Source organism: Pezoporus occidentalis, unplaced genomic scaffold (genome assembly GCF_034315485.1).
Source record: "Pezoporus occidentalis ecotype Australia unplaced genomic scaffold, CSIRO_AGI_Poc_V1 ctg245, whole genome shotgun sequence".
In the NCBI taxonomy this organism is placed as follows: domain Eukaryota; kingdom Metazoa; phylum Chordata; class Aves; order Psittaciformes; family Psittacidae; genus Pezoporus; species Pezoporus occidentalis.
The window spans coordinates 977755-1003641 of NW_026914340.1; the positions used below are offsets into that span (position 1 = coordinate 977755).

The 25887-nt window shown below is 39.8% G+C and overlaps 1 protein-coding gene across 6 annotated transcripts in view; it reads left to right on the forward strand.

Annotated features, from left to right (window-relative positions):
* Positions 1-25887, forward strand: part of UBR2 (ubiquitin protein ligase E3 component n-recognin 2) — a 56004-nt gene that overhangs the window by 7752 nt on the left and 22365 nt on the right. For 4 of the 6 annotated variants that reach the window (XR_009965613.1, XM_062622720.1, XM_062622722.1 and 1 more), the window contains exons 3-23: positions 653-731; positions 2264-2377; positions 4214-4341; positions 5305-5443; positions 6951-7013; positions 8126-8246; positions 11052-11159; positions 13077-13165; positions 14008-14106; positions 16901-17064; positions 17162-17261; positions 18317-18445; positions 19215-19398; positions 19933-19994; positions 20773-20883; positions 22703-22768; positions 23265-23387; positions 23727-23790; positions 24046-24170; positions 25224-25276; positions 25538-25640. Coding sequence is in view for 5 of the 6 variants with exons in the window: in XM_062622720.1 (XP_062478704.1) it covers positions 653-731; positions 2264-2377; positions 4214-4341; positions 5305-5443; positions 6951-7013; positions 8126-8246; positions 11052-11159; positions 13077-13165; positions 14008-14106; positions 16901-17064; positions 17162-17261; positions 18317-18445; positions 19215-19398; positions 19933-19994; positions 20773-20883; positions 22703-22768; positions 23265-23387; positions 23727-23790; positions 24046-24170; positions 25224-25276; positions 25538-25640 (2224 nt within the window). In the remaining variant the exon portion in view is untranslated. Of the gene's footprint in view, positions 1-652; positions 732-2263; positions 2378-4213; positions 4342-5304; positions 5444-6950; positions 7014-8125; positions 8247-11051; positions 11160-13076; positions 13166-13834; positions 13934-14007; positions 14107-16900; positions 17065-17161; positions 17262-18316; positions 18446-19214; positions 19399-19932; positions 19995-20772; positions 20884-22702; positions 22769-23264; positions 23388-23726; positions 23791-24045; positions 24171-25223; positions 25277-25537; positions 25641-25887 lie in introns of all 6 variants that reach the window. The other 2 variants (XM_062622721.1, XM_062622724.1) reach the window with 2 other exon arrangements.

Consider the following 25887-nt stretch of genomic DNA (forward strand, 5'->3'; position numbering starts at 1 on the left):
TTTAAGTCAGTTGTGTTACACGCGTTCACCTATTTTCAGTGCTCCTCAGGGAGACTAAATATAATGCATAATTCTCTCATTCATACGTTTACCCCCTTTTGCTCAAAATATTTCTTCTATCTGCTATAGCAGTGCTTGTAGACAGGACCTTACGGTCTGTGATCTCCTGGTTCAGGAAACTGCATTCTTGGACCTCTTCAGTGAGCTCGTAGGGCTAATCTTAGAAGCAGAGGATTGATGTAATCTCTTGTGTGCTATCTTTCTTTCCAGTGTTCAGTGCAAAAAGTGTTTTCTCCAGTTGCTGGAGGTTGATAGTGCTTGTACTCTACTTGAGAGAGCTTGCTTGGGTTTATACCATGTTCTGGAATTCATCTGTTTACTTGCTTGTATACTGGTCTCATCCGTTGAAGTCAACGGCTATATTGCCCAAGCATGCATGCTGCTCAAACAATATTGTAAAGCCTCTTCTTTGATGAGAACAGATGATTTTATTCTTCACTTGTTTCCCTCCCTCTTTCAGGATAATCTGTGCTTTAGTCGGGGGGTTCATTGGTGATATTTGAAAGTTACCTGCTGTAAAAAGAGTGCTTAAAGGCAAGCCCATTTGTTTAACACTGCTTTTTTGTTGTTGTTCATTTCTTGGTGTTTTCAGGGACTGTGCAGTTGACCCAACTTGTGTGCTATGCATGGAGTGCTTTCTTGGAAGTATTCACAGAGAGCACCGATACAGGGTTAGTAATACTGCTGGAATATGTGTTGTAGTCATCAATTTTGCATGTGTATGAAACTCCTTGGTTAATAATGTAGAATTCCAAAATGTTGGATGGACACAAAGTTTGGAATTCTGTCTGCAATAATCTTCCAAGAACTTGAGTGTTTTGATGCAAGTGTAAATTCTGAAAGTTAACACTTGAAAGTATCGGGCAATTACGTTTTATGTGCACCAGTTAAGCTTACAAATGTGTGTTATCTTTAAGATGTGAATTGGATACAGGATTAGAGTTGGTTTTTGACTTTATTTCGCCATGATGTTTGACTATCTTTAAAGGAATCGAAAAACTTTGAATGAGAAACCTCTTTTACCAAAACCTAGGTTTTTTTAAACTTCTGAACTATTATCAAAATCTGTACGATAGCAGCGTTTTTGTTTGCTTTTGAACATAAAATAGAAAACTAAAACTGTAGATGCTGTTTATTTTAGTAATATACTGCTATTAGTAGTAGAGATGAGTTAAAAATAACCCTGCAAAGAATACCCAAGAAGGCCTTGGTGTGGTTTTAAACTATGAAGCTGAGTGAAAACTCTCAGTGCAGCCTTTCTGTAGATCAGTTTCTGACAAGACTGCCCTGCTGTTAATGTCAGTCTGATCACACTGCATGCTTGCAGTGAGCTTTAGGATTTAAGAAAAAACAACACCCCAAACACCAAGCAGAACCCCAAAACAAAACCCAAAACCCCAAACAAGAAACCCAGCCCAATTTGCTAATATCAGCATGCTTCTTGGATGCAGGTTTTCAGTTTGCAGGCGTAGTGAATTAGCAAGTCTAGGTGACGTCCAAAAGTGCAAGCAAATGTCCTTTCCAGTGTCCATCTGTAGGGTGCACCTGTATATACAAAATGTACCTGTATGCCAAAAACAGGCACAAGCGGAATTCTTCTATAAATCAGTTAATAGTTGTGGTTCAAAAAAAGTATTATTACACCTCTTAATTTGAGGTGGTCTTAGCCTTAAAATAAATGGTACTAAACCAGTGTCAATGTATCATTAGTTTTCAGCTACTTTTTTTCTGTGCTTGCTGAGACTTATGTGAACAGTGTAAGTTTTGTCTGTGAACTCCTTTCACTAAAAGCAGCACATCTTTTGCTTGCTGTGTAATAGTGCTATATGAAACAATTCAGCTTTGTTCAGATTAAACCTGAGAATCTGGAGTAGTGCAGATGGCATTGCAAGTCGTAGAATTAAAACCCCTGGCATCCAGGAGAACCCCGCAGCCCTGAGGTGGGGCAGGGGGTTGGAAGTTTGGGTGATTTTGTTTGATTTTTGTGGGGTGTTCTTTACTTTTCTTTTGGCATAAGCAAACTGGTGAAGGAGAAGAGCTTTAGTCACCATAGAAGCAGACACATTTTCACTGTGCTACTTTAGTAGGGTACTGGCTAAAGCTTCGTCATGCTTTTGTAGTTTAGCTGTGACTACTCATGTCTTAATGTGCGTGTATGTATATACATATTCACCTGAACTGCTTTGTTTTAAAATATTTGTAGATGACAACATCAGGTGGAGGAGGTTTCTGTGACTGTGGTGATACAGAAGCTTGGAAAGAAGGTCCTTACTGTCAAAAGCATGAAATTAACACTTCAGAGACTGCAGAAGAAGAGGTAATAACAGTTGAGGCATTGTATTTCAAAACATCAGCCGTGTATGTATGTGTGTGTATATATAAATTATTCATATGAAGTTATTTTCAGTCTTGTATGCCATGCATGAGAGGTGGGAGGAACTTCAGTAGTAGTATTTGAACCTCACTGTGTTAGGCAAAATTAGTGTCCAACTTAAAGAGCTATTTAGAATTACATTTTCTACTTAAAGGCTTCATTTTATATGTTCTTTGTTGCCTCTGTAGCTTTAGTTCTGTTTCTTTGTTCTTCTGTCCTATTCTGAAAGGTGAAGGGAGTCTGCCTTGTGATCATGTGCATGAAGAAGCCAAGTTAAGCTGTCTGTGCTATATGCGTTCTGATTCTTACCAAAGCAAAGTGCACAGGTTTTTTAAATCAAAGCAACTTGCTGTTAAAGGAAAGCCATAATGGTGATATGAGTAGAGGTCTATAAAAGCTTGTTTGGTGGTGGAGAAGGTAAATAGGCAGCAGTACTAGTGCAGGTGAACTGCTGACTGTCAAGGGGCTCCTGGAGATAATGCAGACTTAAGTTCTGGAAAGATTGTTGTGACCATTTTTGTACAACAGAAGCTGTGGTGAGACACACAATTAGGTACTAGGTAATCATAAACCAGGGACTGGGCTACTGTGAAACATTTTAATTGGCTAGCAGTTACACATACCTCAAAATATCAAATGAGGAATTGAGTCAGTGACCCAGTATATGCCAGGTGACCTGCAGGGCATGCAGTGTTCCCTTTCTAGCTTTGTAGAACAGGGACTCATTGCTCTGAACATCAAACATTTGAACTAGTAGAAGAATAATCCTTTCAGAGGAGACTTAAATGTTTTCTGTTCACACACAAATCCCTTGAAATGGATTGGAAGGAAATGGCAGTGGTACCTGTACTCTACCTGATTCAGAGTTAGCAGTGGTTCTCATTTGCTGCTCCAAAAAAGTAGGCTTTGCAGACTGAGGCAGCACTCTTCTCCCTTCCCCTCCTCACGTCAGTTCCCCCACTGCAGCAGCAGCAATTCTGCTCTGGCAGAGAGAGGAGGATGAGTTTGTAGCGGCTGCTGCTGATGTCGAATGGAGAGCACGCTGAAGAGCGCATAACAAAGACAAGTGGGTGCATAGACCACGTACAAAAGGGGAATAGCTCATTGTAAACAAGACTGGGACATGGGGAGCTCATTATCCCAACCCAAACCATTCTACGATTATGAAATGCATAGATATATTTAGGTATTCTGTTATTCATATACCACAGCCTGTTAGAGATGTGGAGCATCTGTCATGGTCCCAGTGTGCTGGATGTTGTAGAAACTTGGATAGGTAAGACTTCTTGCCTCTCGATGCATGTACATAAAACAAGGCAATATATCCATATATAATATACATATATAATATGTATGGCTATATCCAGCAGTTTACTAATATTGGTAAGTGGGACAAAATACGGAGTGATTTCCAATTCTGTTTTGAAGACATTGTGGTAAAAGCAGATTTTCTTACAGCTGAAGTTAGAAGATCTTCAGAACTATCTTAGAAGGTGGGAACAATGACAGTGAAAATGGAGAAGTGAGTGGAAATTTGAGTGATTAGAGACCAGTTAACATTTAGGTATTGAATGCTGGGTTACTGCTTTGGCGGTTGTCACTGAAGAACTGGAAGAAGGAAACTGGATGATTCGTGACTCTATTCCTTTCAAATGTGAGGTCATTTAGAGCAAGTGGTTAAAGACGCTTGCATCATCTTTGACAGGGAGGTGCAAATGTGACTATTTCTGTTCTGAATTTCATTTAAGTTCCCAATTGCTCTTTTTATTTACTTTCCAGGACCCTCTTGTGCACTTACCAGAAGATATGGTAGCAAGAGCTTACAATATTTTTGCCATCACATTTAAATATGCAGTAGATATATTAACATGGGAAAAGGAAAATGAATTGCCTGGCCTAGAAATGATGTAAGTATAGTCCTTGTCTTCTGCCTCTTAAAGGTTTGCAGATATTAACAATAGCAGATGCAGATTTTGATTTTTAGGTACTTTTTCTGCCTTTCCTAAATTGTCAGGAATATTTTGCAAATAATTACAATAGATTTGTTTTCTCATATTTTTTTATTTGTGTGATTATAAAGCCCCTTTCTCTCCATACTGATGATGAAACAATATCTTTGTGATAGCTTTGTTTTCTTAACATTGAAAAGGAAGTACTAGCAAAATACAACACTGTAAAAGAAGTTGCAGGTTAATTTTTAATGATCCAAGTTACTGAAATTCTGATGGAAAAAGCATTTTGTGCTTTTGGTGATCCACTTACGAATTTTGCAGCATTCAGAGTGTTTAAGTGGATTGTAGCATCACAGTTACCATGGATTCATTTGTTAGTATCTTTGTGTTGTGTGAGTAAGAATGCCGTGTAACTAAAGGATGGGAATCAAAAGATTGCACTGAATCTGTGTAAGCTTCCTAAGTTGTGGCTTTGAGGATCGTGGAGTTTGGGCTTTTTAGGAGCCTGCCAAGGTCTTGTTGTCTAATAGTACTTTTATGCCGTATCAGGGAACCAGGTGTGGTAAAATAACGCCACTATGGGTGACGTCTCTCAGAAGCTATGGGGAATGCATTGAGCACAGCTGCACTGGAAGGCAAAGTGTTCTTAGTAGGAAACTGTCAAGTCATAATCAACAAATGTTGACAAATAATACTCAGACTAAGTGTTGTCTTGAGATTTCACTCGTTTGGGACTTAATTCTGCAGGAAAGGTGCACATTCCTGTAGAAGTTAGGGGTGGTCAGATTGAGATGTTCCAGTATAGCAAAGGGAGCTCAGGCTTGGGTTGTCTGCATGTTAGAAAACTTGGTTAACCTAGAAGTTTGTATTTAAAATTGCATTACTTTGAATTATATAAATTCAATCCTTGCTTTGAAGCGAGAAGAGTGACACTTACTACTGCATGCTGTTTAATGATGAAGTCCATACCTATGAACAAGTTATTTATACTCTTCAGAAGGCTGTCAACTGCACGCAGAAGGAAGCTATTGGTTTTGCAACAACAGTAGATAGAGATGTAAGTAAATGTATTGCTAGAACTTGTGCTTACACTTACCCTAATGTTGACTCGATATGACTACATTTACTTTAGTTTCTTTTCCCAAAATGTGGTTAATGTATTTGAGCCCTGTGTGTCAGGTCACCCTGAAATACGTTAGTAACTCGTTGGCTAATCCAAACCAGACCTAATACTGAGTATATCTCAGTGTTAATGAGTGTAACTGTACCCCAGTAAGCATTGGGAGGGTAGATAGCAGGGTGTATCTTGCTGCCGTGTGAAGGACAGGTAGCAGATTTAGCTCATCCCTTACTGTACGCCAGGGAGCTGACATTGAAAGAGCCCCTGTATGTGCTCCTGAGCGTTGGAAATGCTTCTCAGAGAAACACCAGTCAACTGTGAGGGATAAAATCCTTAACTGACTGCTTTTGCTCCCAGGCTCATGGAAATATTTGTGTTTGTTTTGGTTTTAATTTCATTTTCTTTTTCATCATTGTCAGATGAGAATGGCAGGAAGAGATAATACATTTCATGCAGTGGTTAGAAAGAACAATGAGCTCATGCTGAATATAATTTTAACTACTATGTTGGTGTCAGCTGTGTTTGCATTGTGGCTTGTGTGCCTTTTTTCCAAGAAAGGGACAATTTCTGGGGACAACTGCATCTTGCTATTTGTGCCATAGGCCTCTAAGCAGCTGCTGTGAAAATGAGTGGCCTTTTTATATTGGTGTTTATATTGTTTTGTTTGCTTGTGCCTTTTGGGGGGGCTGCTGTGGGGAGGAGGGCTCTTCCAAAACGGCAAGGAGAATTGTCATTTTGGGTTGTTAAAGTACCTCAAGGATGTCGGTGGGAAAGGAAATACAACTACTTTATATTACTTAACACTGAACTAGACTTCGGTTTTATATTACCACTACTCTGTGCTATCGGTAACCAAAAGATTTGCTATTGATCTCTGAGGATGTGCTGACTTGAGCACATGCTGTGGATTTATAGGATGCACTTTGGTGTTTTTTCCCTTCTGGTGTTCTCTGCCCTCATCCTAACTATGAATCCTTATATACTTGTGCATGTGTGTACGTATCTAAAAGAAATGAGGAGGTTATGCCTGAAACAGTGATTTGGCATCAGACCAGATCTGAAATCTCAGTAAGCTATTCTGTCTGTAATACATGATAAATCCAGTCAGCTATTTCAATGGATGTGTTAACAGTATAGAAAGATGGAAAGCCTTCCAATTTGGAAATAAATCAGGGGCTTTATTTGTATGTTTAGAAGACCAGTTAGCTTTAGTATCTGCTTTTTAAAGGCTTTGAAATGCCTGAAGTATCTTTAAATGCATTAGTACTAAGGATAAGTTTTCATTATTTGAAATGTGTGATGGTTACATCTTGGTACACACAGAAAGTGAGAGTGGTTAACGTGTGTCTGAAACTGTTACTGTATCTTTTATACTCATGTAAAACAGTATTTGAACTTCTTGTTCAGAACCTGGTGGTAATGTTACTCCTTTACACATTTCAAGGGACGTAGGTCTGTTCGGTATGGAGACTTCCAGTACTGCGATCAAGCAAAATCAGTCATTGTGGTAAGTAAAATTGTTTGGTTGTTTGCCTCATCTTTGCCTCAGTGTGCCTAGTAGAGGTATCAAAATACAGGTTGAGGCTCTGGTTTTATTTATTTGTGTACTCTGGTCTACCTTACGACCAAAATCATTTCCTAAAAAGAAGTTCCTAGGCAGCTTTTCCCATCAGTAAACAGAGTGTGATCAGGAACTTCCAATGTCATCTTTCAGAACTGCATGTCACTTCAGGTCAGTGAAGTTAAACTCTTCTAGTTTTACTCCTATAGCATGAAGTTATTTGTGTCTTTCACAGTTAGTGGAAATTGCTACTGGTTGAATCTAAGTGTGAAGCTACAAATACCCTTTCATTTTGTGTGTGTGTATTTATACGTGTGTGTATGTATGCCTAGTATCTGTCTGATACAAAGCTCTTCTATGTAAGAACATGAGAAGAATATTTTCCACTTAATTTTTCTTGGACTGCTGCAGTGCAGTACTTAATCATACAAAATAGGAATGCTTTATGTATATTACTACTGCTGAAAAACAAGTACTGCAACTAGTTACTGGCCTTAAACTTATTTTGACAACATTAACTTATCTATAAAGTTGTGTAATGTTTTTAACTTGCCACCTTTGCAAAGAGCAAAGGGCTGTTATGTGTAATGTCTAAGTATTAAGGTTTCTAACAAGGGGAAATGCTTTTTCTTGCTTTAACTCAGTGTGTTTCATTTGTATTTTTGAAAATAGCCCGTGGGCCATCAGTTTCTTTCCTTGGTGTGTGACTTGCATATCACAGGAGGAACAAATATGCATGGCTATGTTAGGTTGTGTGGGCCTGCTTATCAGTAAAACGCAGCAGAGCAGTGTGTACGTTGATAGGAGGCCAAGAGTGGAAAATGGATTGGCCTAAATGTGTTGATACTGCATAAAATAAGGTCTTTGAAATATTAGTAGGTTAAAGGAAGTTTGAACTTTCTTGGTTTTGTTGCTTCCCTGTGTAGGTGTTAGTAATTAGAATATGTATTGATATGAAAATATCGAAATTAATCATAGGAGTGCTGTGTTTCTGTGCAGAAATGTATGCTAGTCCTTGCTTAAATATGCATTACATCCTTTTTCCTTTTCTTTTTAAGAGAAATACCAGTCGTCAGACAAAGCCATTGAAAGTACAAGTTATGCATTCATCTATTGTTGCCCATCAGAGCTTTGGTCTGAAGCTCCTGACGTGGCTTGGCAGTGTTATTGGATATTCAGGTGGGCGAACTTGAACTTGCTTGAGATAAGTTAGAGAATATTTGTGAGGCAAGCTGAATTCCTAAAGCGGTTTTATCCACTTCTTTCAGATGTGTAATGTATAAGGCAAAGCTATTAATAACTTGTCAGACTTCATTCTGTTTTCTCTTACTGGAGTGCTGGTCTGAGTTCTAACTTCCACATGAAAGTGCTACCAGTCTTTGTCTTCTTGGGTGCTGTTTTATGTTTGGCTGCTGTTGAGCAGGAACTGAGAATCACTGCCAAATGCTGCATGCCAACGAGCTATTTTTTTCAGTCCCTAGTTCTTTTGAAATGGATGCAGTAAGCTGAAAAGAACCTGATTAGATAAACCAGAACTATTCAGAAGTAATACACCTGTAAATGTTATCAAGAACTATCAGGAAAGTGTGCTCAGCTGTAAGACTGCATATATGCTCTACGTAGGTTTCTTCAGAGATTATGTGCTTTATTAGACTGATAATTGAAAAACTAGCTAGGATTCCAGGCATAGGATCTCTGTATAATGTCATCTTTTTGAAAGATAAGTGCTTTATGTTGGTATAAGTTTATTTTTAAGGATACATAAATCAAGCTTCTGAAGAGTTCTGGTTGCAGCTTGTTCAACTATTTGCCAGTGTTGCTGGCGCAGATAATAGGTATTCATAGAAAGGAGTGACATAAAGATATTTAATTTCTAAGGTAATTTTTCCTTTCAGTGTAATGTGTAGGCAGGCACTCTTTCTCATACTCCTTAAGCCTCAATTTGTGCCATGTCATCTGTGCCACATGTCAAAGTCACTAATTTTCAGCACTAAATTACAGCTGTAAAAAAGTAAGTTGAATATGTTAATGGAGTATCAAAGTACACACGAAAGCATTGAATATATGCTTTGATTTGTGTGTGTGGTGTTTCTGAAATTCTGCAGAGTTCAATTCATTAAATGTAGTGTCCTTTATGATTCAGAAGGGCAAAACGAAGGTTTGATGGTAAGCGGTATGCATACGTTTTGTCTGACCTATGTGCTCAGCTACTTGAACTGCCTCACACCTTGTGATGCAGATTTGCAGTGTGCTCTGGAGCCTGGTTTTGTGAAATGCACTCTTACAAAAGCTGGTTTCCCTTAGCTTTTTAACAAACATCCAGATTCGGTTACTGTTTGCTGTGCACTTGTAGCCAGGGTGGCCAGTAGTATCCTAGGGTGTATCAGGAGGAGGCCACAGGTTTAGGGAGGTGATTCTCCCACTCTACTGACCCTGGTGAGGCCACATCTGTGTCCAGTTCTAAGTACAAGACAGACAAGGAGCTACTGGAGAGGGTCCAGAGGAAGCCACAAGGATGCTCAGGGATCTGGACCATCTCTCTTAGGAGCAGAGATTACAGGAGCTGGGCCTGGTTAGTGCAGAGAACAGCAGCCCGAGAGGGGATCTCATCCATGCAGATAAGTACCTCAAAGGAGGTGCCAGGAGGATGGTGCCAGCCTCTTTCCGGTGGTGTCCATCGACAGGACGAGAAGCAATGGCCATAAAGTGAACCACAACAAGTGTCAGCTCAACACAAGGAAGAACTTCTTTACGTGAGGGTGGCAGAGCCCTGGCACAGGCTGCCCAGGGGGGTTGTGGAGTCTCCCTCTCTGGAGCCATCCCAAACCTGCCTGGACACGTTCCTGTGTGCCCTGCTCTGGGTGGCCCTGCCTTGGCAGGGGTTGAGCTGTTTAAGCTCCAGAGGGCCCTTCCAGCACTGATGGTTCTGGGATTCGGTGATCTGCAAGATAGGGTGACAGAATTACACTGCTTGACCAAATGGCATTGGCAGGTGGACGGGTCTTCTGCTGTGCCACGAGCTTAGGTTGAATGATTGTTGTGAAATGAGCATCAGACTCCTGTCTGAATAAAGTGAGAAGCCTTACTATGGACCTGTGTCACAAGCTTGACTACCACATTCTTTCTAGCAAGTGTCAGTTCTTCAGCAATAAGTATCTGTTGAACAATATAGTAGTTTACATTGATTTGTTACGCTTCGTAGCAGTAGTTGGAATTGAACTCTGCAAGGCAGAAAGAGCCCCCAAACTGCTGTAGGGGTTTACAGACTGTCTAGAAGTGCACATTGTATGGTACACATGGCACTAGGCCACTGTCAGCCTGAGAGAAGCTGAGGTGGCTCAACAGAGAGCAGAAATAAGGGCTAATGCATGTGAGTCCTGGAGCGGCGTCAGTGAATACGTATCACTTGCAGCACAAAGTGAGGTTGGACACTGCTCTGAACACGTCTGTGTTGAGTTCTGCTGCAGAGGCAGGCTTCCTTGCAAGCATATAGTTATTTACATGGTCATATAATAACAATTATTACTGCTTTCCACTAGAAGAAAAGAGCTTTAAAATAATAGCAGCTAGTAAGCGTAAACTAAAAACCTCAGGAGTGTACGAGTCATTTCATGTATAAATTCTATTTTCTTTTTGGTAGGACTCTCAACAGGAAACGTATCTTAGAAAATTAGCCTGTTGTATAATTATTCTATCAGTAAGCAAGCAGCACTTTGAAGAAAGCACTATTTTATTTGCTAACTTTGAAACAAATGGTTGGTTGGCAATTTTCACAAGGTTCCAAATGTTCCGTGAGGTTAGCGTGAAACTTGCAAGGTATAAAATATGTGCGTTTCTCCTGGCAAAATCGGAGCGGTGCTACTGAGTTGGCAAGGAAGAGAGGGTTCTGTGGCGTCTACTGCATCTTATGAAGGTTGCAGTATGTTGAAAGGCACAAGTTTGCGTGTAACTATAAGTGACTTTTATCATTTCTCTTCGTTAAAGATGGCCTTCGTCGAATACTTTGTCAGGTTGGTTTACAGGAGGGGCCAGATGGTGAAAATTCTTCTCTTGTGGATAAGCTGATGCTGTATGATTCTAAACTGTGGAAAGGTGAGTTTTTGCAAGCCTCTGGAAAATACTAAAGAATGCTATGCATAAAAGTTTTCTCTTTACTGGATCATTTTTACTGTGGTATATTATAGACGGAATTGCCTGACTTGTTATAATCTGTCCCTTCGTGATGCACTACAAATATATCAAAGACGAGAAGATGGGGAGCCCATTTGTAGCTGTGGTTGGTGTTAAATCTGATTGTTCAAAGGAGTCTGAAATTAAGGCTAACTTAGAACTGTGGAATCAACCAGCTTGGAAAAGCCTTTTAAGCTCATCCAGTCCAACCATTCCCCAGTGCTTCCAAGGCCACCACTGACCCCTGGCACTGAGGCCTCATCTCCACGGTGTGTGAACACTTGGAGGGATGGTGACTGCAGCCCTGCCCTGGGCAGCCTGTTCCAATGCCTGAGCACCCTCTGGGGAAGAAATACACAGATGACAGTGATCATTAAAGGAAAATGAGTAAACGGTAGAGTGGTGTCCCTGCCCAAGGCAGGGGGTTAGAACTGGGTGATCTTAAGGTCCTCTCCAACCCAAGCCATTCTATGATTCCATGATCTGGGTTTCCCTGCTTTATAGGAACTCAGCATCTCTCATATTAAGCAAAATGCCTCTCTTTAAGGCGTAGGGCCGAAGTTTTCTGCTTTGACTTGGATTTGTGTTCATGAGGGATTCTTAAGTGTTCTGAGAACATTCCCTGCAAATTATTTCTGTTCTCTTATTTTAGAGCCCTTAAAAATTTGGAAGTCTGGTGATCCAAAGGTATTGGGTAGAAAGTTGTAACGCAGAGGAAGTGGAGGAGGTAGTTGATTTCATTCCCCTCATGGATTCTGGGTCTGCCTTGATATCCTGAAAGGGCATGTAAGGCTAGGTGTAAGAAAGAGAAGCACAAAGAGAAGGCAAAGGATGGTGCAATGCACAAGTCTTTTCCTAATTTAAACATGAATCCAGTAGTTTGAAGATTAGTACCCTCCCCATAGTATCTTTTGTTGTTCTTCAGTTCTGAGGTACGGATACCCTCCTACACAGTAGTAACAGCTCTCTGTGGTCTGTCTTGGAAACTTCTTGGAGCAGCAAGAAAAGAAGTCAAGTGGAAAGGGGATTTCTGTCTTGGGTGAATGAATTTCTGGCACTCAGGTTTTTGGGGGTTTAATTGGGGTGTTTTGACCACAAATTTGGTGATATGAGAGGTACTGCTTCTGTGAGCTTTTACGTTACAATGGTTTTACTAAAGGTTTTGGTAGGATCATGTCTTTTTACATATGCAAGGAGTCATTTGCATTTCTATTTCAAAATCAGTATTTCTCTACTTTTTCATGTTATTTCTAGATACTCTGCATTAGGGAAATAGTGCAATGGCTTTTGACTTGAAAGTGACCTACAGAAAGAAATGGTACCTGTGTGCACGTGTTTCCAAGCTACATAAGTCAGTTCCCATTTGTGTTGATGCTGCTGAGACAGACTAGAAATTCAGAGCTAGCTAAGCTGCTTCTTTTGCAGGTTGTTCACAGCTAGCAAAAGTTATTGCAGTTCCCAGGACATCTTACAATAGTGTGCTCCTTTCTTACCTCGGGCCATCCAAATCCTATGTTTATCCTTAGGAACAGAGTTCTGTTCTAGTTTGCTGGACTTCCCTTATATTTGAAGGTTTATGTTCCCATTCAACAGCTCAGTGTTCTCTTATGCCGGTGTAATAAAGAACGTTGCTTGATGAATTTTGTTACGTGTATTCTTCTTCATCCTTTGCTACCACCTGACTTACTTAATCAAAGCAGTTTGTGCTCTAAAAAGCACACTTTCACCTCCTCCTGTAAGATTTTCCTTACCTCATGCTGAAAAATCTTTGCTTTTCTGAATGTTTCCATGTTGACAGAAAACAGTGATGTGCAATATTTCATTCCTTTTTCTTGACAGGAGCAAGAAATGTGTATCACCAGTTGTTCATGAGCAGCCTGCTTATGGATTTGAAATACAAGAAACTTTTTGCTATCCGCTTTGCAAGAGTAAGTATCTTTCTCAAAAAGAGCCAATAAAATGCTTAAGCTGTGTAGTGAAGAGAGTTTAGTTAGCGTCCAGTGCCTCAAATGAATTGTCATCCAAACTTTTTTCCCTTTATATTGAAACGAAAAGTTGAAATGTGATGCTGACTACCTATTTCTGTCTTCAAAACATTAGTTACAATGGCATCTCATCTCCTGGGAAGAAAATGGCCTTTCCAGGCTCTCCAGAACTAAAGCAGTTCAGATGTTTTTGTCTTCACCATCAACTATGCAGGCCATTGCTTCTTAAGAGCTAATCGCTTCTCATTGTGTAAGCTGTTAGAGCACTACTCAGAAATAGTGCTGAAACTCGGTTATGCTGATCAGTGTTTTTTGCAGCAACGAGTATTTGAAATGCTTTTAATGAGCACTGCGGATTTCTGCTCACTCTGCTGAAGAGGAGTCCCTTTTTGAGCAGAAAATAAAGCATTAGCGTTTATTGTGAAAATGAGAGTGAGCAGGTCTCACATGTGAGCAGATTAAGTTGTCACGTTCTTTGTACAAAGTACATATATAATAATCCCCAAGAGCTTCTCTTCCCTTTATCATGGCATTAAAGTTTCCCAGAGCAGACATTTAAATTCAAAACTCAGGTCAGTGTGGATTAGAGGTGAATTTCCCCTTGTTGTTTAGAATTACCGGCAGTTGCAGAGAGATTATATGGAGGATGATCACGAACGGGCAGTATCGGTGGCTGCTCTGTCTGTCCAACTCTTCACTGTACCTACTCTGGTGAGTAGTGCCTGTCTTTCTTTTAAAAACTGATAGTTGGCACTCCTTGCCTTTTTTTGCCTCCTTCTTAATAGAACTATGAGCGATTGCAGAGTGATTTTATGAAAGATGACCACGACAGAGAGTTCTCAATTGCTGACCTCTCGATACAGATATTCACAGTGCCTTCTCTTGTAAGTACTAAAAGACCAAAAAAGGAAATCTTTCTTTGTTGAAAGCCACTCGAGGTTCTTGAATCAAGAGTGCAGGTTTCTGTAACGTTACTTTGGAAGTAATAATATGTGGAATAATAATTGGATAATGATAATTGAATGCCGTAGAGGGACTCTTCGACAGGGACTGTAACAATAGGACAAGGGGTGATGGGTTCAGACTGAAAGAGGGCAAGTTCAGGTTAGATCTAAGGCAGAAGCTCTTCCCTGTGAGGGTGCTGAGGTCCTGGCACAGGGTGCCCAGAGAAGCTGTGGCTGCCCCATCCCTGGCAGTGTTCAAGGTCAGGTTGGCCACAGGGGCTTGGGGCAAGCTGCTCTAGTGGAAGGTGTCCCTGCCCATGACAGGGGGTTGGAACTGGGTGAGCTTAAGGTCCTTTCCAGCCCAAACCTCTATGAGATGCAAGGCACTACTGCTGCCCAGCACTCAAACTGTTTGCATACGTTACTATGGTTTAGAAGTTAGTGCTCAACATGGTAAAGTCTGACTCTGAGTTCCCAGAGCGGGCTGGGTAGTTTGGGGTTTTATGTGCTTCTTTTATCTTTTTCTAGGAAGGTACTTAAATGCTTATTTAGATACACTCAAACATGTCAATTCCTCATCATACTAAGCCACAGTTACTGCTTCTAGAAGTCTACATTATGGTTTGCATATCGTGGTTTCAGAGCATACCATTCTGGGGCAGCTTTATACATGATCTACTTTACCTTAACTTACCAATCAACACAAGTGCAAGTAGCAGTTGTCTCATGGTATTTCCTACTTCCTGTGGCACTTCTAGACTTGGATGATGCCTTCTTTCAGGTTTCTAGTTAATTTGTCTTACAGTGCTTCAGGCACTGTTACTTCTCGCAGCTCACTAACTCTGCTGGTCTTTCACCAGCTTCTCCTTGATTTGGGAAATGTCTTTATTTGCTCCAGTCTCCAGTATGTCTGTCTTTGCTTGTATTACAAATGAAACTTTGGAGCTAGACTGAAAATAAGTGTCCGATTTCATAGCCAGAATTGTTTAAAAAATGAATGCTTCTGAATCCTTCCAAATTGACTCGGCTTAATTGGGCTCTCCAGTTCAATAGTAGCATGGCAGTTATGATCCCATGGCAGTTATGATCCCATGGCAGTTATGATCCCATGGCAGTTATGATCCCATGGCAGTTATGATCCCATGGCAGTTATGATCCCATGGCAGTTATGATCCCATGGCAGTTATGATCCCATGGCAGTTATGATCCCATGGCAGTTATGATCCCATGGCAGTTATGATCCCGAGCAAAGCCGATTTCAGGTTTCCTACTGGTGGATGTTGTTAATCCATTCAACAGGACGTCAAGGTTTTGTTTCCATGGGTCAGGGCAATATTGTATTACCTCTTCTAATCCTCATGCTGCCAATAGAATGTTGCCCATATTCAGACTTCCAGTTAGACTTAACCAACTGTTACTCAAATAGTTATGGCATTATTTTTTCCTTTGGCAGATGGGTGGTGAAATATGTGCATTGATACATTGCTTTTTTAAAAGGAGTTTCCTTACAGGAGAATAATTGCAATGTCCCTTTACATGTTTTCTCTTTCAAAAACATGCAAAAAAAGGAAAGCCAGCTTGGTTTTGACTGTTTTGTCGGGTAGAATAGACTCATGACATTAAAATAATGATAAGCTCCTGCCACATTATTTTTATCTATTTATACATATTTTAGATATTTAAGTATATTCATTCTTAATGAATAAGTTGAAGAATGTAAAACCACCCCTTTCCCCCCAGGAACATTTTCAATGTGATCTCAGTAATTTAAGTGTTTGAGCTCTCAAGTAACAGGTCTTTTGGCTTGAGAGAGGATGGGTGGTTGTATTGGTAGTGATTTTGTGTGGGGAAACATTAGCCATTAGATTTTACCCCACCCACCCCCACAGTAGCATTTTAGAAACTGTATTTTGGAGTATCATTGCCAACTGTAGAACCCAGAAGCTCTAATCTATAACCACAGTGTCATTGAGGTCGATCAGAGTGGCCAGTCTTGAATCTGCCAGCCACAAAGTAAAATCCTCCCGAGATCCAAGAACTGCAAGGCTCATCCCACTTACGTTGGCGAACCAACAGTACGGGGGAGTTCTGGAAGAGCTCGCAAGTAGGAAGGAGGTGGCAGTAACTTCTTAGTGCCCCCTACTCTGTTGTCAGGTTGGGTTGGATTAGATTGCATGTGGAAGATGATTGTCAGGCTTTGTGATGCCTGTTTCCTGCAGCATGGATGTATGCAGTAGCTTCTGGGGGGAATTCTAAGTAGTTTGGTGTAATTTCCATGTGGAAATTGCACTATAAAGTTCCTTAGTACTTTGGAAGATGCTCCGTGGGGCTTGATGGTTTCTGAATAGAGCTGCCACTCCCCTAAAGGGGTCATGCTTCAACTATAAGAGAGGAGACAGCACATACTTAAAGGGAGGTACAAGTTAATTGCAAGGCACATAATAACATATGCCTTGTGTCATAATTATATAGGTTTGCAGGAGCCTAACCATAGTCAGACTTCTGTACAGAAGGGATCTGAAGAAAGAGATCTGGATTATGATTGTTTCTGGCTAGATGACATTTTTCTTCTGTGAATGTTTGGAAGATTGGCTTTCAGTGTGTTCTGGTTTAATTATTGATGTAACTCTTTTGGGTGAAAATTCCTGTATTCGATAAGCTTCATGGTGCATTGTGACACTCTTTGTTAGCTGTGTCTGTTAATTACAGCGAATTTCAATGTACTTTGGCATAGGCTCGAATGTTAATAACAGAAGAAAATCTCATGACCACTATCATCAAAACCTTTATGGACCACTTAAGGCACCGTGACATCCAAGGCAGGTTTCAGTTTGAACGTTACACTGCTCTGCAGGCTTTCAAATTCAGGCGTGTTCAGAGCCTTATTTTGGATCTCAAGTAAGTATCTTGCATATTAACTATGTGCTGGTTTGATCAACTGAGGACATAAGAAGAAAACCAAACTTAACACTTGCATCTTTTCTGATGTACCCAGGTATGTGTTGATAAGTAAGCCAACCGAGTGGTCAGATGACTTGAGGCAAAAGTTCCTGGAGGGTTTTGATGCCTTCTTAGAATTACTCAAGTGTATGCAGGTATGTAAATCTGTGAATTCCAGAATCTTGCAAAACTAAAGCAGGAAGATGGCTATCATGAGAGAAAAGTGGAAGAAACTTAATATCCTCTCACTTTTATAACCAGTGCAGTGTAAGTTTTGGAGCCATCATGTTTTCCTGAAACGTAACATCTCACCTAACTCTTTCCAATGTAGTTTGTTGCAGAGGGCAATAAAAAGGAAGAGCAGTTCAAAAAGAAAAATGGCATTTAGGGCTTATTGTGCAGTTTTAGAGGCCGGCTAGGACATAATTAATCGTGTGAGTGAAATCCGGTCCGTCTTAACCAACTGTTCTCACTCACAGTCTCCAGTTACTCCAGTGTCAGCAAGAGTTGCTCTGTGTATTGAAGAATATTAATTCCTGACATACAAAGAGATCTTTTCACTGTTTTATTCCCCCACCCCCTGCCTTTTCACATGCTATGTTACCTTAAGAGGAGTATTTTAAAAGCAGTGCATCTTTTATGAGGGCAAGTTGGCCTTATGATCAGTAAGGTATAAGTCAGAATCACTCCCATTTTTCAGTACTTCAGTAGTATGCTTTCCTCAATGCTTGGCTTAGTGTGTTTATGGTAGTCTCTTGAATATGTTGTATTCCTCAGATAGTGCTGGTTTTATTTCTTCTTATGCCAAGAACTGATTAGGTACCACAGCACTAGTCTTTATTCAGTACTTCACTGCGTTTAATAGTGCATCCCTAGAAAATATATTCAAAAAACCCCACCTTTAAGGTAATATATTTATGCAAACACTGTTGTACTGCTCATAATACTAAAAGCTCTTCAGTGTTAATAAGAGAGTTGAAATCTGAAATCTTTCTTGTCCCAGTATTCTTCTCTTCCAATTCCTGATTCATTTTCATGTTATTCTTTCAATGTGTATAATTCCTTTTCCAGATGGTCTCAAGCTTCTTTTTTCTGGTTGTAGCAACAATATGTTTGTAAGGACAAGTAACGACTGTTTCCCGCTTGGGCGAATGTTGTTAGCATATTTCAGTGATTTCATGTTGAAATGGGTAATTCCTTTTGTTCTTAGGGTATGGATCCCATAACTCGTCAAGTAGGACAGCACATAGAAATGGAACCAGAGTGGGAAGCGGCGTTTACGTTGCAGATGAAATTAACACTTGTTATTTCAATGATGCAGGACTGGTGTGCATTAGATGTAAGTTCCTTGTGAATTCTTTTTGCATGTGGGTATGTGAAGGGGGCAAAAAACCCCGAACGTTAATATGTGTAACACTTGAGCTAAACGCATAGCTACGCCATAAGCCAAAATCAGCTTCTCTGAGCAAGTGCAAATCTTTTCTGTATTTAAGCACATCCTTTATGGCTTGAACTGACCAATTCGTAAGGAGGTGGTTAAGCTCTTTCTCAAACATTATAGAGAGTTCCGTCACACATCTGAAAGTTGTGATCATCACAACACTATCAGGTTGTAATTTTCAAAGAAGGGGGAATAGAGGTGTAGGCCCTTGATACATGAAACACTGCCTGATTGTAAATCATGGGTTTACTTCATAAGTGTTTCAAGTTTTAGGAGTACAGAACTTCAGCAAGGTAAAGTATGGCAAGTGGTCCTGGAATAGTTGAACATTCAAATTGGCTTTAAGCCGTCTCTGTTAGTTAATGTGCAGCTTTTACTAGCCTGGCGGCATGATTATTGCTCAGAAAGTTCCCATAATATCAGTTACAAAAAGAACCCCCAAAACCAGTGGGTGTTTTCCTAGTCAGACATACTGGTGTGAGTTTTGCAATCTGTTCCCCCTTAATTCAGCTCTATTTGTTAGATTCCTTATCTTAATTTTGCAGGGCTGTTAATAAAGGTAAAACCCCCAAACCCATCAGACGTTTTCACATTGGCTGTATTGTTTTGCAGAGCTCTGGTTGTTTTTTTCCTTAATCTCTATAAACTGCAATCTTTTTTCTTTTAGGAAAAAGTGTTAATTGAAGCCTACAAGAAATGCCTGAATGTGTTGATGCAGTGTCATAGTGGTTTTACTGATGGAGAACAGCCTATTGTTCTCAGTATGTGTGGACATTCAGTGGAGACCATCAGATACTGTGTTTCTCAGGAAAAAGTTAGCATTCATCTCCCAGTTTCTCGTTTACTTGCAGGTATGAACTACTTCAAAATGTTTTAGGAAATGTTGTGTGTATGCGATTTGGTTTTTGTGTGGCCATAAGGAACCACACAGCAGCTGGTTAAAGACTGAACAGGATGAGGTTTGGCCTTTTCCTAGCTGTTTGACAGCCTCTCCTCTGTCAAACGGGGAGAGTCCTCTACCATAAGGACTGATGGAAAGGATGAGGTATCGGTTATGATAATTTGTCCTAATAGACCAAGGGCTCTTGGCTGTCTCTGAAGGGAAATGACAGCTAATGTCAGGAGACAGGCAAAAATCTCACTTGTACTGCAGGTCCTACACAGATACAATGGGGGAAGTGAAATTCTCCTCAAATGCATGCTTTGTAATATGTCTCTTCAGGAAGTAGCTGCGTAGCTGCAGGGTGATAAATCTGCAGCCTTACTTGTAGCTGTGTGCAGAAAGTGGCTCACTAGTAAATGAGATGACCTTTGTTGCCCTATTCAAACGATATAAAATACTGTGTGTAATATTATGTATGGTTTTGTTTCATGTATTTATGTAGGCTTGCATGTTTTGCTGAGTAAAACTGAAGTGGCATATAAGTTTCCAGAGCTGCTGCCCCTGGTATGTAATTAAATGTAGCATGTTCATTAAATATAATTAATGCTGAATGTGGAATTGGTCATGTAAGTGTAGGATGTTAAAACAAAGGACCCTTTTGCTATGACTTCTATGCAGAGAGACTCTCTTTAATAGATAAAATTACCTCTTAAAAAACGAATACATACGTATTAATGACTTGAGCATAAGCAATTGGTATTGCTTCCCTAAATAACTGAAGACTTACACTTAAGGTTTATATTTTGTTCTTCATGCATTACCTTCTCTTGGTAGTAGAAACTCTTGGCAGGATCTGATTCCTTCTCCTTGGCCTAGGTTCTCATCCTCTTCCCCAGCTGTACCTTGCTTCCTGCATGTTCTTATTGATACTGTGTTTCTTTAAGAGAAGTTAAAAAGAATAAGGTGAATTAAAAGAGAAAACATAACTGGGAGGAGAAATCTCAGTGTCTTCTGAAAGAAGAAGTACTTAACCTTCGAATGAGAAAAAGCAAATGACAGTGTTATTAAATTGATAATGTTCATGGCTTAAAATATGAAACCTGTCTTTAAGAATGAACCAAAGCCCTCATGGAGTACTTCTGTGGAGCAAAGACAGAATATAAGGTTGATTAACATGCATAGATTCTGAATAGGATCATCAAACACACATTTTGCAAGGGGGGGTGTGATTTGCTTCTCTTTTGTATTGCCCAACTATTTTAATGTTCACAAATATCCTCCTCCTTCCCATTTTCTTTTATTTTCTCTGTGTATATCAAAATACTGTGTTTTCTTGATGCAGAGTGAACTTAGCCCGCCCATGCTAATAGAACATCCTCTACGATGCCTAGTCCTTTGTGCTCAAGTGCATGCAGGGATGTGGAGGAGAAATGGGTTCTCTCTTGTTAATCAGGTAAGTACACAGTAGCTGTACGATCAGTGTTTGCTGTTAACTCCCCCAAGATAATTTCGGACCCAAACTTCACCCATGTAAGTTGTGTGGAAGGCAGTGCAAGGGAGGCATTTCTGCCTGCATTCACATCGTTTGAATATTGGTGCTTTCAAACTGGCCTTCGATTTCTTAGAAGTTACTTTTTGTTCAGGGCTGCAACAGTGCTCGGTGAACTTAGTGCTCTGTGCATAAAGAAGTTTTAGTATAAGGCAGTTAACTGCCTTTGTACTGTCCAACAGCAGCGTGAAGTGCAGAATTAATCTGTGCATCCTCAGTAATGCGTTCACCACCGTCACATCAAAGTGTGTCAAATATGAAAATATACACCATTAAGGTTATTACTATCTATGTTTAGAAAGTAATTGGAATCCAAAGACCACACAGAAGTATTGGAACCAGCACAGAACTGAGTGTTTCTTGGCTTTTACCTCTCATACTTCTTTTGTAGTGCTGGAGACTTGCTCCATCCGTCGCTAAACTTACATTCTCTGTGTTTGTACAAATTAAGTCTTAGGTGTTTCAAGCATAAGAGCTATAAAATGGGTGCTGTAGTGTCAGTGCCACCCACCAGGGTGATCGTCTGAAGTGATTTTCTTAGCGAGGCACAGATTAAAACAGAAATAGCATTTGGTTCTGAGAGGTGTTAACTTGGTTTATTTGCAAGAAACTTCTTTTCCTCCCACAAGCCCTTGTTTTTACTAGATAATTGCATTGCCTGTGTACTAGGAGACTGAGTTAAGCTTCTCAAATACATTCTGCCACTTTTGCCTCTTAACCTAAGTGGTATCTAATAAGGTGATGTCCTTTATTGTTATTGAAGCGAAAGGAGGTCTCGTTGTGTGCAGTTACAGCGCTGCCCATATTACTATAGGCATACATCAAATCTGAAATTTCAGCATAGCTTTTGATGGAGAAATAAGTTTCTGTGTTCATTTCTCCTACTCGTCAGCATCTTGAAGTCTAGAGCATTGTTTAGTTTAGGTAATGCAGCTCCCAGAGTCTGGAAGTCCCTTCTTTTTCCTTTACCTATGGAGAGCTCAAGTTCAGCCAGTTTCTTTTGGGTGTTTTCCCAGAAGATGGGAATAGGCATCTGTATGTGTGGATTATTAGTGTGGGGAAGACAGGGGAGACATGCTTAGCTCTCTTCCATGTAATTCTGGTAAGAAATAACGTGTCTCTAGAAGAAGGTTCAGCATGCTGAAGATTGTTCCCAGTTCCAGGTGGAAACCTCTTTATTTTTCCTTAATTGTGGTAGACTCAACCTTTCCCACATTTTAGTGCCATGACTGTGGTGTTGCCACTGCTTGGTGTTGTCCGTGTGGAGTTCACTCGCCGCACGCTTTGGCTTAAGAATGGTTCAGTCACAATATGAACACTTCGTGAATCTGGCAATTCGTGAAAGCTTATATCTCAAAAGAGTTAAAGAGCGATTCTTGGAGCAAAGAGAGAAAATTTCTCCAACTGCAAGGGCTTTCACTCCTGTGAAGTTCAAACAGTTCATTGCTAAACAAATATATGGGTTAAAATGAAGCCCAAAGAATTCCACAAGATTCTTCTTCTAAGTATATGCAATCCAGACATTGTATCACCACAGCCCAGCCAGCAACTATGCTTGGTTTGTGCTGTATGAAAGTACTTTTTGCATACATTATATCTCAAGCCACGGATTCATATTTTGTTTGCTAATACTGTAGAACAAAGTCGATTTTTCCAGACTGAAAATAAGTTTTGATTAAATCGGTTTGTTAATGATTGTGGTTTTCGTTTTTTTTTGTTTCAGATTTATTACTATCATAATGTGAAGTGCAGGAGGGAGATGTTTGACAAGGACATAGTAATGCTTCAGGTAACCACATGTACCAGTTTGCACTTCGATTAAATGTTCGCATTTGGTTTAGGTCCATCAGAACCTTTTAATGACAAGGAAAAAAAAATCATTGTTTGTGGGATTTGTTTTTAAACTGTTTATGTACTGTGTACTAAATGATGTTATGTTGACCCAGCAGGAACAGGATTGTAGAGACAAACCCAACCAACCAAGTGTCTTTCATCAAATTTTATTTGGAGTGTTTAAGATGGAAGGTATAACCCTGAGTATTTTACACTTAAAAGGGCATCAGAAACTATTGATAGAGCATAGGATCCTGTTTGTCAAACATGCTGTTGCTTGTAGTATTAGAGTCCAAAGAGAGTAAACTTAAGTAACTAAATCTTCACGCCCAGGATAGAGGAGTGAACGTCATAAAGAATATACTGTGAACATGGTATACCAGTATACAAACAGGCTATAACAGCACCCTGTTGTTGTATCTTCTGTTTCTAATCATTTTTTTCTTTAATAGACAGGTGTGTCTATGATGGATCCAAATCACTTCTTGATGATCATGCTGAGCCGCTTTGAGCTGTATCAGATATTTAGTACTCCAGACTACGGCAAAAGATTTAGCACAGAAAATACTAACAAGGTACCTGAATTTCTACTGCAAGAGAAAATGTTCAGCTGTGTGCTGTTGTGCCAAGACTGTGCAGAACCTGTCCTATTCCAGTTTTGTTTGACCAGTTTGAAATATGCATAAATCCTTTCACCCACTGAACTGGTAAATGTCAGAAGCTCTTCTGCATTGTTGAAGAAGTTGAAGTCGGTTGTGGCTGCATTTCAGCAGAGCTTGATTTGGGAGTGCTAAGGGTGAAACCAGGCAATGTTTTAAAGCACTGAAAAAGTATTTTCAGCATATGGAATAATTCTTTTACCCTTGCTTGAAAAATGTAAATTCTTTTGGTTTGTTCCTTTTCTTTTAATCCAGGACGTTGTTCAACAGAATAACACTCTTATAGAAGAGATGCTGTACCTCATTATAATGATTGTTGGTAAGCTCAGAATGCCTTTCATTATTTGTTTTTAGTTTGGTTTCTTTAATGGATTGGAATGAGCATTCTTCATTGGCATCTCAAGTTCAGTTCTATTTTGAACTTCCTGGAGTTCTGATTTTTTGCTTAGGCAAAAAGCCTTAAAACCTCCTTAGATTAACATAATGAATTTTTGAACACTGGTGGTGAACACAAGTTTTCACAGGAGAGACGTATTTTCCAGTCTTTTTATATATATATTTATTACGTTTACAGGTGAAAGATTCAGTCCTGGAATAGGACAGGTAAATGCAACAGATGAAATCAAACGAGAGATTATCCATCAACTGAGCATTAGGCCAATGGCTCACAGTGAATTGGTGAAGGCATTACCTGAAGATGTAAGTAACTTCACCCATATAAGACTGATTGCTGGAAATTTTTCTTACACAATCTTATGCCATTGGAATGGGAGCAGCATGATTATGCTAAGAGCAAAGTTAACGTGAGCACAGATTAACAGTTGTCATGGAGAAGGTAGGAAGCAGCTATAGAAGAAGAAACAGCATACGAAATGGGCAGGAACCTGAGAGCTTCTTCAGCTCTTTTCTCTTTTTAATACTGTCTCTTATCAGGCCATCTGGCTGGCAGTGTCTGCAGTCTAGTTATAAGCCATGAATAGATGTATGGAAGTGGGTTGTTGGAGCTACACAAAAATATATGTTATATTTTAAAGTTTAACAATAATTGAAAAGCCATGAATTCAGACAGAGTAGAATGAACTCGTGGAACAAAAATGCTTAATTTCGCGGACAGAAGCATTTATCTGAATTCTGATATGAGGGCTTTTGTAGGAGAGCATTATGTTTTCTTTAAAAACACTTTAAGCTTGAATGGAAGAGCAAACTGGGATTTAAGCTGGAGTTCTAAATTGCATTGTCAGTCTTAAATACTCTTTCCCTGGCCTGTTAATTGCTGTGAATATGTATTGCAGGAAGGGAATGGGAATATTAACAGTTAATTTGTGTGTGAAGTAGCATTGTACATGTTTGAGCTGATTTCTCCTGCTGCCTTTTGCGGTTGTTTTAACATTTTACATTATTGGGTCTTTTTAGCTTTCCTGGATTGGTTTCATTTTAAAGGGGTAGAAACCAGAAATACTGGCTGCATGTTCCTACGTAAACTAACTTAAAAGGTTTTTCTTCTGTTCCTGTGACATCCAGGTTTGTTGTGACAGGAATAAAGCAGAAGAAATAAACATTTAATGCATAATATTCTAACAATACTTTTGCAGAGATGGTATTCCTGAATGTATTTTCACCTTACGTGCTTTTGTGTCCTCTTCAGTGACTGTAAAATGTCTTCCTACTACATTCCATTTGCGTACTTATCTAGTGTTGTATGGTTTTGAATGTGTTTAATCCAAGTGCTTCTTGTCTTTTCACTCACTGTAGGAGAACAGAGAGACGGGAATGGAAAATGTGATTGAAGAAGTGGCATGTTTCAAGTATGTTTCCCTTAATTCTACTATTTCAACTTTAAAAGTGGAATATCTAAATCAGTGAAAATGAGAGAATAGAAGAAAGGAGGCCGTGTCATGGTGTTTTCCCATGGCTTTCCTCGTGTGCATCATGCTTAATACTGTTGTTTATTTGGTTTCTAGAATGCCTGTTGAGCAGTGGGGGTTTTTAGCTGTTTTACTTAACTGTTTATGCTCCGATGTTAACAATCAATGAACATATTGTTTGGGTTGTTCTGGTTTTTGTAGGAAGCCTGGGTTAACAGGCAGAGGGCTGTATGAATTAAAACCGGAATGTGCCAGGAGCTTCAATCTATATTTCTATCACTTCTCAAGGGCAGAGCAATCAAAGGTATCTAATAATTTGACTGTCTGGGGTTCGGTTTGTCTTCTTGTGGTTTGCTTTTTTTCCAAAGCTTGAAGAAGTTTGAGGTGAAGAAGCATTATCAGCTGCTTAAAAGTTAGCTTTGAAAAGTGAACTTACTTGAGAATGTTAACAAAATTTGCCCAAGATTTTGCAGTGGTTTCTGTGCCACCGGATTCTGTGCCCTATACAGAGCTCCTGCGAGCAGTGGGCCTTTAAAAGGGTTCTTTTAAGT